Source organism: Eleginops maclovinus, chromosome 12 (assembly GCF_036324505.1).
Source record: "Eleginops maclovinus isolate JMC-PN-2008 ecotype Puerto Natales chromosome 12, JC_Emac_rtc_rv5, whole genome shotgun sequence".
NCBI classification, from domain to species: Eukaryota; Metazoa; Chordata; class Actinopteri; order Perciformes; family Eleginopidae; genus Eleginops; species Eleginops maclovinus.
In genome coordinates, this window is record NC_086360.1 from 3,019,209 (window position 1) to 3,030,119 (window position 10,911).

At 38.9% G+C, this 10,911-nt stretch overlaps 1 protein-coding gene across 1 annotated transcript in view; it reads right to left on the reverse strand.

Annotated features, from left to right (window-relative positions):
* The window catches only part of arid3c (AT rich interactive domain 3C (BRIGHT-like)), a 72,952-nt gene extending 68,689 nt beyond the window's left edge, over positions 1 to 4,263 (reverse strand). Inside the window, exons 1-2 of the mRNA XM_063898127.1 lie at positions 4,012 to 4,263; positions 3,081 to 3,722 (exon numbers count right to left, since the gene is read on the reverse strand). Of these exons, the coding sequence (XP_063754197.1) occupies positions 3,081 to 3,722; positions 4,012 to 4,044 (675 nt within the window). The 5' untranslated portion in view covers positions 4,045 to 4,263. The remainder of the gene's footprint in view (positions 1 to 3,080; positions 3,723 to 4,011) is intronic.
* Positions 4,264 to 10,911: the final 6,648 nt, after the last annotated feature.

Genomic DNA, 10,911 nt, shown 5'->3' on the forward strand with positions numbered 1-10,911 from the left:
CAGTCTTGCAGTGAATTTAAAGAAGAAATCGCGCACATATATTTCAGGATCAAACAACCATCCACTTTGATGCAACTTTATGAGAATGTTCTTCAAATCCAAATTCACCAAATGTTGTAATATGTCTTACTGTCATGCAATGTTTCATCATTCATGCACTCCAGGAAATTACTTTTTTTTTTGTTTAATCTCACTTTTTTCAATGCATTTCTGAGTATTCCTCTCAGTTTCTATATTTCGGTGGATCAAATCCACATTTTTTCATAAATGATGAAGCACTTCCTCTAGAAGCTAATCATGCTTAAAAGCAGGCGGCATTGTCTTTCCATTCTTTCCAGACTGTTCCAGTGCACTTTGAAAATCACCTTGCAGAGACCACAGCCGCCACCATCAACATTATATCTGCTTTAATTGTTCTTGGTCACATTATTGCCGTGTGGTGAAGCGCTGCGGATTCTGATCCATGTGCACATTCAGCAACAGAACTGTGTGACACTAAAAGCAAATTCAAATAAGTTAACTTTAAATAAATGTATTATGTCAACAGATTTCCCATAACTGTATTAGGTTAGTTAGATATAACATTCTGTTTAAATAAAAAATCGTAAGTTCAACTTAATATTTTTGCTTTCAACTAACCTAATACAGTTTTGTGAAATCAGTGTTTTCAGCGTACATTTTTTCTGTCATTTGTTCAGGATAAGGATAGTGCAATATGAAGGCTAACATACTGTATCTACACGATTTTAAGTGTGTGTGTGTGTGTGTGTGTGTGTGTGTGTGTGTGTGTGTGTGTGTGTGTGTGTGTGTGTGTGTGTGTGTGTGTGTGTGTGTGTGTGTGTGTGTGTGTGTGTGTTTAAGAGAGAAAGCATGGTCGAGTGTGTAACAGCACGCGTTTTTGTTTCTGTTTCGTAATAGTTTGGCACCGAGCCGACTCACACACACACACACACACACACACACACACTGCCAGACAGGGAGATCCCAGCATTTTTGGGTGTGAGCCAGGCTGGAATACCACCAGATCCAGTTTCCTGCATTTCCTGAGCCTCTGCCAAAGCTCCACGCAGCGGCTTCTCTCTCCTTTCCTCCCAGTCTCACACACTCTCATTGCTTTGCATCTTTTTGTCGTCAGCATATTTTCCTGTCACCAGGAATTTATTTTATGTTTTACATTCTCATCTCTTTGGCTCTTCTCCTGCTGGGTCATTAAAACTAAAATAAGTTTCACCAGCTGCCTGTCATCATTCTTTACAATAAATATTTTGGTTATGGTTCACCTTTTCTGTCTATTTAGGAATGGAAAATGTGATGAAAAATGTATTTTTATATATGTTTATTAATGTAATGTTTTCTTGCCTGAAACGCCTTCCTGTTGTTCCTGAGGTGTACACATGTGATTTAGCAGCTACTGTAAACACCGGCAGCTCCCATTTGGTTCAGATCAGATTAAAAGTTCTCCGCCTCACTGAGGCCTTCTTATATTTAGCCCACATCTTGTTCCTATTTCCAAAGATGCATTTACTGCCACCAAATGTGGTTTTGTTTTGCAGCTTTGAGCATGCTTACTATGCTGGCTCCACTCTGTCTGCCTAGCAGCCATAAGCATCCTTTTATTGTCCCATGACCATTACATTGAATGACTACATACAAATGACCCCCACAATAACAGCACATCCTGAGGAATCTCTCAGGCGTGCTGCCTGATGTTACATGGAGCACGCATGTACAGACACAAGAACATTTATAATAAAAATAATAACTATAGGTAGATCTTAAATCTATTTTCTGAAGCTTTTCTGGTGTTTATAAGATGTATTAACTTAAGAAAGGAATTCTTACTTACCATGAAATCTCAATGATGGCAAATGTCAAGCAAGCTATCCACTAACATGACTATAAAGCTGAAGATTAATTATAAAATACAGCATTAATGACTCATAGATGTGAAGGGAAAACAACGATTGAGCGTTCTCTGCACACACTCATCTCACCATCCTCCACACGTAATTGTCTCTATATTGAGGCTATTGGTTTCAGCCCCTATTCAAATTGCATTTCCATGCATCGGGCTGCTTTAATGTGCAGCGCTAATGCAGTCACTAATGTACACATCACATTTAAGGAAGACTGTAAATGATTCATCATAAATAAAGGATGACATGGAGCATCCACAATCGCTCACACAGTATAGATCTGCTGCTGCCGGCTGGAAACATACACACAGCCGTTCATCAATCAAATAACTCAGTGTCATTAACCAGCTGCTAACAAAATAAAAGAGCAACTATGAATTCTTCTTTATAATGGCTTCAATACAAATTAAATAGAGTTTTCTAGATATATATGAATAATAGGAAAAACTTTTGGGCATTAGTTTGTAAAAAAATCAATTTGAGCAACTGGCAACTTAACTCATGGAAAGGTTTTGAGCAACATCTTTAAAAATGAATCATCAACGTTTTGTAATTGAATTATTAACACATCTAAACAATAGTCACAAGGAAACGCCTTTTAAAAAACAGGCAACCACAAGCATAGTCTTATTAATTGTAAAGAGATGATTAAATGCACTTTATAGTCTGTAATTGTTTACAGTGTTTGTGTCCCATCCAATACTGCTAGTAAAGAAGAAAATAAATTAGTCTGGAGCTGTTGTGAGTCTTCACAACTTGTCAACTTATGAGTTGTTCTTTTTATATCTGATCTTTAGCTGAGCATTAAGACCTACATTATTCTGGACTCATTTCGCAGTTTGTTAGAAAGCCTCATTCTAACAGAAACTGATAGCTGACCATATTTTACATGTCCATTATTATCTGCAAATACAATCGACACAGAGCCTTTAGATAGCAGACTCTTCATCACCATGTTCTTCTTCAGAAAGCACAACACAGCAACATGAAGTGACGCTCAAAAACAAGGTATCCAAATGCGTAAAGGAAGGCTAAGAGGGCACAAGAGCCTATATTTTAAATAGAAGGCAAATCTGATGAAGAACCGGCATGGTTATTCAGAGATGAGCGCACAGACATGACTGAGTGAAGACAAACGTTGGAGGGACTTTGGCGGTGTCCTACCTGTTTGAACTGCTCCTCGTAGGTCCAGTCGTGGTGCTGGGGCGGTGGCGCCGATGGAGACTCTGCACGCCGGCCCGGGGCGAAGGCCGCCGGGACTCTGGCCATGAGATGCATCGGGGTGCTTTTCGGAGGGAGACAGGCTCCCTGCAGGAGCGAGGACTGCCGGTGCTGGAAGTGGTTCAAACTGACATCGTCTTCGCCCTCCTCGTCTTCATCCATCATGTCCTGGTCCTCCATGTCCTCTCCCTCCTCGTCTCGCTCCCTGTCGTCGCTGCCCGGTCCGGAGCTATCCTCGTCGGCTCTTCGGACCTCCATATGTGGGAGCATCACTCCGGGGGACGAGTTGGCAACTCCAGCCGCCAGGGCTCCGCGCATCGCCGCCTGGTAGTGTCGGAAAGCCAGAGCTTGTTGGTGGATCTGGGACTCCACCATGGAGCGGAGGTCTTTCTCCGTCTCCGCCTGCCGGAGCTTCTCTTCCAGGGCCAGTCGCGCTGCCTGTTGCCGCTGCAGGTTCTCCATGACGGCTTCGAGCTTCATGCCTCCGCTGGCCGGCTGCTGGGACTGTGCGCCGGGGAAGAGGCTGTGAGAGGAGGCGGAGGGAGCCTGCAGGGGAAGGCTGCTGGCGGACGAGAAAGAGCCTTGCTGCGGGGAGAGTGTGGTGGTGAAATGATTATCGGCGGCACTTTATAAGATTAAAACACATGCTCTACCAATTAGCCTCATTACACAGTTTGGCTCACTGCTGCTGTAATATAAAGAGGATTAAATGTAACACAAACAAGTGAACGTTACAAACTTCACAAAATTAGCCGATAAAGTGTCGACAGACAAAGTTTCTAATGGAGTGACATTACTAGTTGTAAGTGGATTTGGAAAATAAACTATGTAAATAAGTTAGGTGTAATAATCCAATAGAAGCCTGGACGCTTACCAAAGCAGATTTAGTTGCTATATTATCAACCATGCTTCTGTCCGTCAGATGCGCCAGATATTATGAACCAGATCACAGGAGTCTTGCTTCAGTCCGCGTAACGTTCCGCATTCAACATCCAGACATGTAGGTCTCGATAGGCGGAATAAATACTTGAAATGTGTTTGCTGCTGAATGCTGGAGCCCCGATCCGCTCTGGCAACAAGTGGTGACTGTAGAGAGAATGACCTCTGGAGGTGGAGATCAGCCCCCTGCTCCATCTGCTAACTAACACGTCAATACTGACAAATACTACAGTCTGAGGCGGGTCACTGCGACCTGTACAAAATATAAATGATTACGTGTATCTGTATTTCTTGTAATGTTTGATTTAAGCTGTTATAAACCGCAGGTCAATTTTAAAAATATTAAAAGTTTAAAGTAAAAAAAGGACTCCTTAGGCCTAGCTACTGTCCAAAAGTGGAATACTTCCTTATGCAGACCAGTTTTTTAAAATATTTTTTATTTTTTATAATTGCAATATACAGTATATGGATGGTGATCCAGTGGATGTAAAGTTAAGGAAACTCTCCATAGAAAAATAAAAAGTAAAATAATAATAGTAATTATAATAAAAATAATAATGGTTATTATTCAAATGCATTTCATTTTTTATGTTCATTTTTATATATTATATTTTTTATTTGATTTGAATCACTCTTTGGTGTTTTACACTATTTTCATTGTTATGCATCTGTTTGTTGCACATTAAATCACATGTTAATTAGAGATTAAATTTAAAAGTGGACTGTATTTTTCCGTTTCTGATCGAGGTAGCCTTTCTCATCGTAATAATGCAAAATCCAGTTCTGTTTATTGATTTGCTGGGCCAGCCATAATGTCCTGCTTCCCCCTCTGTATAAAACAGTATTTAACATTTCATTATCACTACAATCAGAACTATCCTGACCTGCGACGGTACAGAAACACAACCTTCATGTAGCGGCTGCTTACAGATGGAGAGAAAAAGGACACATGTACACATTGGCAGTCTCAGACCTGCTGCATAACTATGAGATTACACTAACAGCCCCCCCCCCTGCCAGGTCCATCCCACTAATACATAATACAATGCTGCTTCTTCAGATGAAAGCCCACTCGCAAAGACAAATAAAAATAATCCTGCATTTCCAGTGTGTCTCAAGGTTCAAGGGGTTTTTATTATCATGTGCAAAGTAGCTACAGTGTAGTTATGGTAATAAAAAACCTTAAGTCCTGGCCTCCTCCAACAATGCACCATGTTATGAATAGGACATAACACAAAATAAGAACATAAATAAACAGGGCAAAATGAAACAGTTGTTTAAATTAGAGTGAAATAGTGCAGGTTATGTTGCTCGACCAGTCTTTAAGTAGCCTAGTGCAGAACATGTTAGAAAAACAAATGAACACAATAAGCTAAATGATGTATGGTGTGTTGAAAGTGACCGAGTATATGCAGGATTCTATGTATATACAATTAAATATACAATAACAGAATGAAGATCAAAATTAAATATTGTACAGGGAAATACATTTGCATACTGTTTGATCTACTAACTGTTTTTGTAATCATATCCACGATCACATCACTTTAAATCTCATATTTACTTTCAAAAATGTTGTTTAAAGTGAATTATAAATGTCCATGTCTGCACTGCAGTTATAATATCATTTCTGTGAACCCTGCAATTTGCCGCCATTTACCACGGTGACACTACAATTAAGGCTTACTGTAACGTGGGATATATCATTTAGCTGAAGCAAATCAATTATCATCAGCAGGGTCAGCACCGGCCGGTCATCTGTTCGCACAGAAGAGCTGCTTCCCTGCACTTTGAGCCTCATTTAAAAAAGGTTTGCCCAACATTAACCTGAGCTGTAAATCAGGTTTTATACTACCAGCTTAAATTCAAACACTGCATATGTTTTTATGGAGTCATGAAAAGACCGATTTCTCCTAACAAAGATGAATAGTAATAAGGAGAATCACACAGTGTTAGTTTGAGCTAAAGAAGCTACATCAATAAAAGCCTGAATTCACTGAAACAATGACTTTAATGAAATAAATTATGTCAACACATTTCTGTCAAACTGTATTAAGTTAATTGTAAGCAATAATATTACGTTTGAATACAAAATATTAGGTTCAACTTAGTATTAAAGCTTTCAACTAACCTAATACAGTTATGTGTGGTTTATTGACATAATACATTTAATTAAGGTCAAAGTTTCCGTTATTTCAGTGTGCACCAGCATGCTAAATATTGAAGAGCAACGTGCTGCCACAATTTACACAGTTTATGCTCATGATCAAATCCTCTCAGTCAAAGAGGATTTGGAAGAGAAGATTTGATCATGGTCTGCAGCACAGAGGCCGACATGCCCCGGGCTCGCATCTCATTCAGAGATTATATCTTCATCTACATCAAAATCTGAACTTGATATGACCATGAAGCTATGCAATCAGTATCAGTAGTTCAGGAAAAGTGTCCTTACTACAACTTAAACCGTATCACTGAGTATACAGTATGTACTAGGGCTGCATAATGAATTCAAATGTCATCGTCATGGCAATATGGATTTATGCAATACTCAAATTAGAGAAAGAAAATATTTGTTAAATGCAAAATATGTGTTAAAATACCATTTTATATGAAGTATTATGGAGCTGAGGAGATATCCCAGCCTTAAATTGTATTCTACAAAACTCATTTGCTTGGTACATATTCTCTTAAAAATATCACACCATCGTCATCAAAATATTTTTCAATGAGAATAATGATGCAATAAGGATCAATCCTTCCAATATACCTCATTTGATATAACTCATATCATTATAATAAGTTTTTTTTTTTTTTTACAAATTGTGCATATACTGTAAAGTGATTAACCTAGTGACATATTCCAAACTGAGGAAGGGGCTGTTGACAGGGTCGAGTTGAAGCCGAGTCGATGCATTTCCCTGTAGAGGGGTTTAATAAAATAAACAAAGAAAAATATCAGAGATGTCTCTCCAGGTGAGGATAGCAATTTGAGGGTGAGGTAGAGTAAGACTGCACTGATACTTGCATTAACTGCAATAGGATTATATAATCAGGATACAAAAAAAGTAACTGTAATCGCTTACAGTTACATAAAAAATGACATAATCCGATCACTGGTAAATTCATAAAATGGTGATTACTAGCAGCATTACAGTGTTAGTAGAACCTAAAAAGAGCATACAGTGTGTGTTGTAAGAATCAGATGTTCTCTCTCCTCTGTCAGCGGTTCTGTTCTGTAGGTTAATACTTTAAGAGTGAATCTATACGCCTACTGCCTGAATCTGCTTTTCGGTTTCACTTTATTTGGTTCATTTGTTCTGTTTTTAATGCAGCAGGTGAACCTATATGTTCATAAAATTGTGTGTGTGAGATTAACTGTGTGTGTTAAACTAGAACGGAGCGTTTTCTGTCAGCTCAGATTGTATTCCTGCTTTTTTAAACTGAAATATGTGCTCATGTGTTTCAGTGTGGGTGTGTAGGCTCCTGGCTGAATATGCTTCATGAAAGGCAGGTTTTCCTCTAAATAAAATCATTTTTGATACTGAATAACTTGGTTTCTTCTCTTCTAAGGTCCCATTGTTCTGTTGTCTAACATAAAACACTTCAGTAAAAACATCTTATTGATATTTATCTCCTCTTGTATAAATTTGCATTTCATTTGATATTGAGGAATCAGTGTACATAATTACCTCAAGATTATGATACTGAAGTTGGTGACACTTTTTTATTAACAGGTAACTATATGTAATTGCTAGTATTTTTAAGTAACAGTCCTAACCCTGTATATTGAACATTTCCCGGTAAGCCCAATAACTGCTGAGACATTTCAACGTTTTATTGTAAGGTATTTTATCAAAGCATTAGCATTAATTGTTTAAATGGCCATGAGGAGCCGTGGTGTGTCGGCTGGTATACAGAGACAGTGTGTTGTAGAACAGCGCGGCCCAGTGGAGGATCAGAAGCCTGCATGCTGAAGATCAGCTGGCAGTGCCCTCCTGTTTTATTTCAAACTGATCTCTGAACCAAACCATGACTCCTCTGGTCTGTTTACGTGCATACCGTGCATCATAAAAATGCAGAGGAGTGAGAAGCACTCAGATCTTGTACTTGAGTAAAAGTAGAAGTATCAGAGTGTAGGAATACTCTGTTACAAGTGAAATGCTCGTATGTCCCTAACTGACAGCTGCTGCTCAATTACAAACTGAAAGTCGCGCGGTTAGTGCCGGGTACGAGTAGAATGAAGCATTCCTTCTTCTATTAGGGGAAACTACCGTTCACATACTGCTGCTGCTTCTTATGGTCAAGAGTAGTACTACAGCACATGAATCACGAAACACGCAGACTGGCAGAGTGCAATGCCATAAAAAAAGATCCGGGGCTGCAGCCCCCGAAGCCCAGCCCTCCGTCCACGCCTGATGACAGCCCTCCCCCCTCTACCACACAAAACACAATTTATATGAACACCACAACGAAGGACATGTTGGTAAAACCGGCACAGCTAATTCAAAATATATGAATTAATTTGGGGATACATTTTATAGGCAGAATTAATTAAATCGGCACGGCGGCCTACATTGAAAATAACTTTGCCTACTCTGTCGATCCTGTCATCCAGTTGTATCGGGTATTACTGCTGATATTAAAATGCTTCTCGAAACTCCTTGAAGACACAAAAATCCTCGGTTTTCTTACTTTTTTGAAACTTCAGAATTTGTATTTACCGCTAATCAATGACAGCGTTGTTTTCCCTCGATAGTGGGCGGAGCCGTAATTTCCCCCGGATGTGACGCATGTGTTACTCTCATCTAATTGACGTTAGCTCTGATGCTAACTAGCTACTGTTCCACTAGTTTGACAGCGGGCGGAACTTGTCATAAAGTCAGCGATGATAAAGCCCACCTATTTAGAGGGAAGATATGATTGGTCATTAGACATTACTCTCTCATTGAGTTACTATAGCTGGGCCTTCTGTGCATTTATAGCTGGACCACCAGTCACCTCCTATCGTCCCAGTAGGCAGATTTGAAGGATTTATTTCTTTGGAAATTTTAAATACAATTAAATGAAGTTATTTTTGGTAAAACTGATGAGAAATATAACTAAAATAATATTGTTTTATCCTTGTGACAAGGTGTGGGTATATGTAAATATGGGACATATTTTAATTTTTTTGTATTCATCGTTTCCTTTTGTTACTTTTTATTTTATTTTTTTGGTATATATACCATATATTTTTTGGTATATATATATATATATATACATGTTGTATTATGTCTTTCTTACCTTTGTTCAGCTGGCTAACTGTTAATAACCTTTGGATTATTTTATAGTATTTATTCTTCTGCCTATTTACATGTGAAGTATATCTTGTCGCGATGTTTGTGAAGATGATGAAGAAGTCTAACTGTATGTATGAACAGATTTAATACACCACACATGCTGCATGGGTATTATCTTATGCGGTACGCAATATTGTTTAGCATTTTGAGCTCCACTGAAAAATACTGAAACGTTGAGTTTAATTAAATGTATTATGTCTACAAATTTCACATAACTATAGGTTAGTTGAAAGCAATAATATTAAGTTGAAAATAAAAAAAATAGGTTCAACTTAATATTATTGCTTACAACTAACCTAATACAGCTATGTGAAATTTGTCTCTGTGCATTGTGAATATGAAAAATGCTGCACAAATAAATACTATTATTCTTATATTAAACAGGTTTATTTCACTCCATCATAGCAGAGTCTATATAAAATGATGTTGTGTATTCTGCCGATTTGAATGTCTCAGTACTTTTCAGACAGCTTCACCTGACCATGCCTCCTCCTCATCCTCCATGTTTCTAGTCTCTCATAAAGTTGGGAGCTATTGGTGATTTGAGGAGTGGCGGCTCTTGAGACAAATCTTCAGCGTGTTCCAGATGAAGGGTTATTGAGCGGCCCTATGCCTTGAGCCACGGAGAGGTTGACCCCTCCATCCTGTCGATGATTAACCTCCGGGGATTGTCGACCAAATCGCCGGGTGCAATCGATTGCTTCACAACTGTCACACACTGACCACTTCCTCTAATGACGACCAGCTAATTAGTTGCTTCTCACTGCAAGGGCATCAACTCTTCAATAATTTATTTAGCCTTTTTTATTCTTAGAGGTATAATGTCCTGTTGTCTGTGCATGTCTATCTGTCACCCTACTATTGTCTCAGTCTTTTTATTACAGCAAACAGGACCACTAGATTAGATCTAAATTCAGCCAAGGGTTGCAGCATCAGATCAATTCTCAAGTGTCTCTATAAATGATAATCCACCTGCTAATGTCTTACTTCACTCCTCCTCTTGAATGTAACCTGCACTGACAAACAAGCACAATAAATCCATAAAGTTTACACTCATACAAGACTCAAAATGAAGTGGTTGAATTGAGTTTCCTTATCACAAAATAATTTACACTAAACGTTCCACAATGACCCGTTGCACTGCTGTAGGCTTTATTAACTCATCATTGTTTTCCAAATCACAAAGAACCAAGTTTTTTATTTACATTGGAGACAGTAGTTTGACTGAAAAAAAGGGAAAAAAAGAGGTCCTATTCCGCTTTTTGGGGTGTTCTTTGTCCTGTGTAAAGTGATCTTAAGTGCATGTAAATGGTCTACAAAGGCTAAAATTCCTGTGTTCTTTCCAGAGGGAGTTTCTCTCCTGCAAACTTCTCTTTCCCTGGCCACATCAACCAGCTCTGACTGGGGGATTCCAAGGCGCTCCCAGGCCAGCAAAGAGATATAATCCCTCCATCTAGTCCTAGGTCTACCCCTTGATCTCTTCCCAGCTGGACATG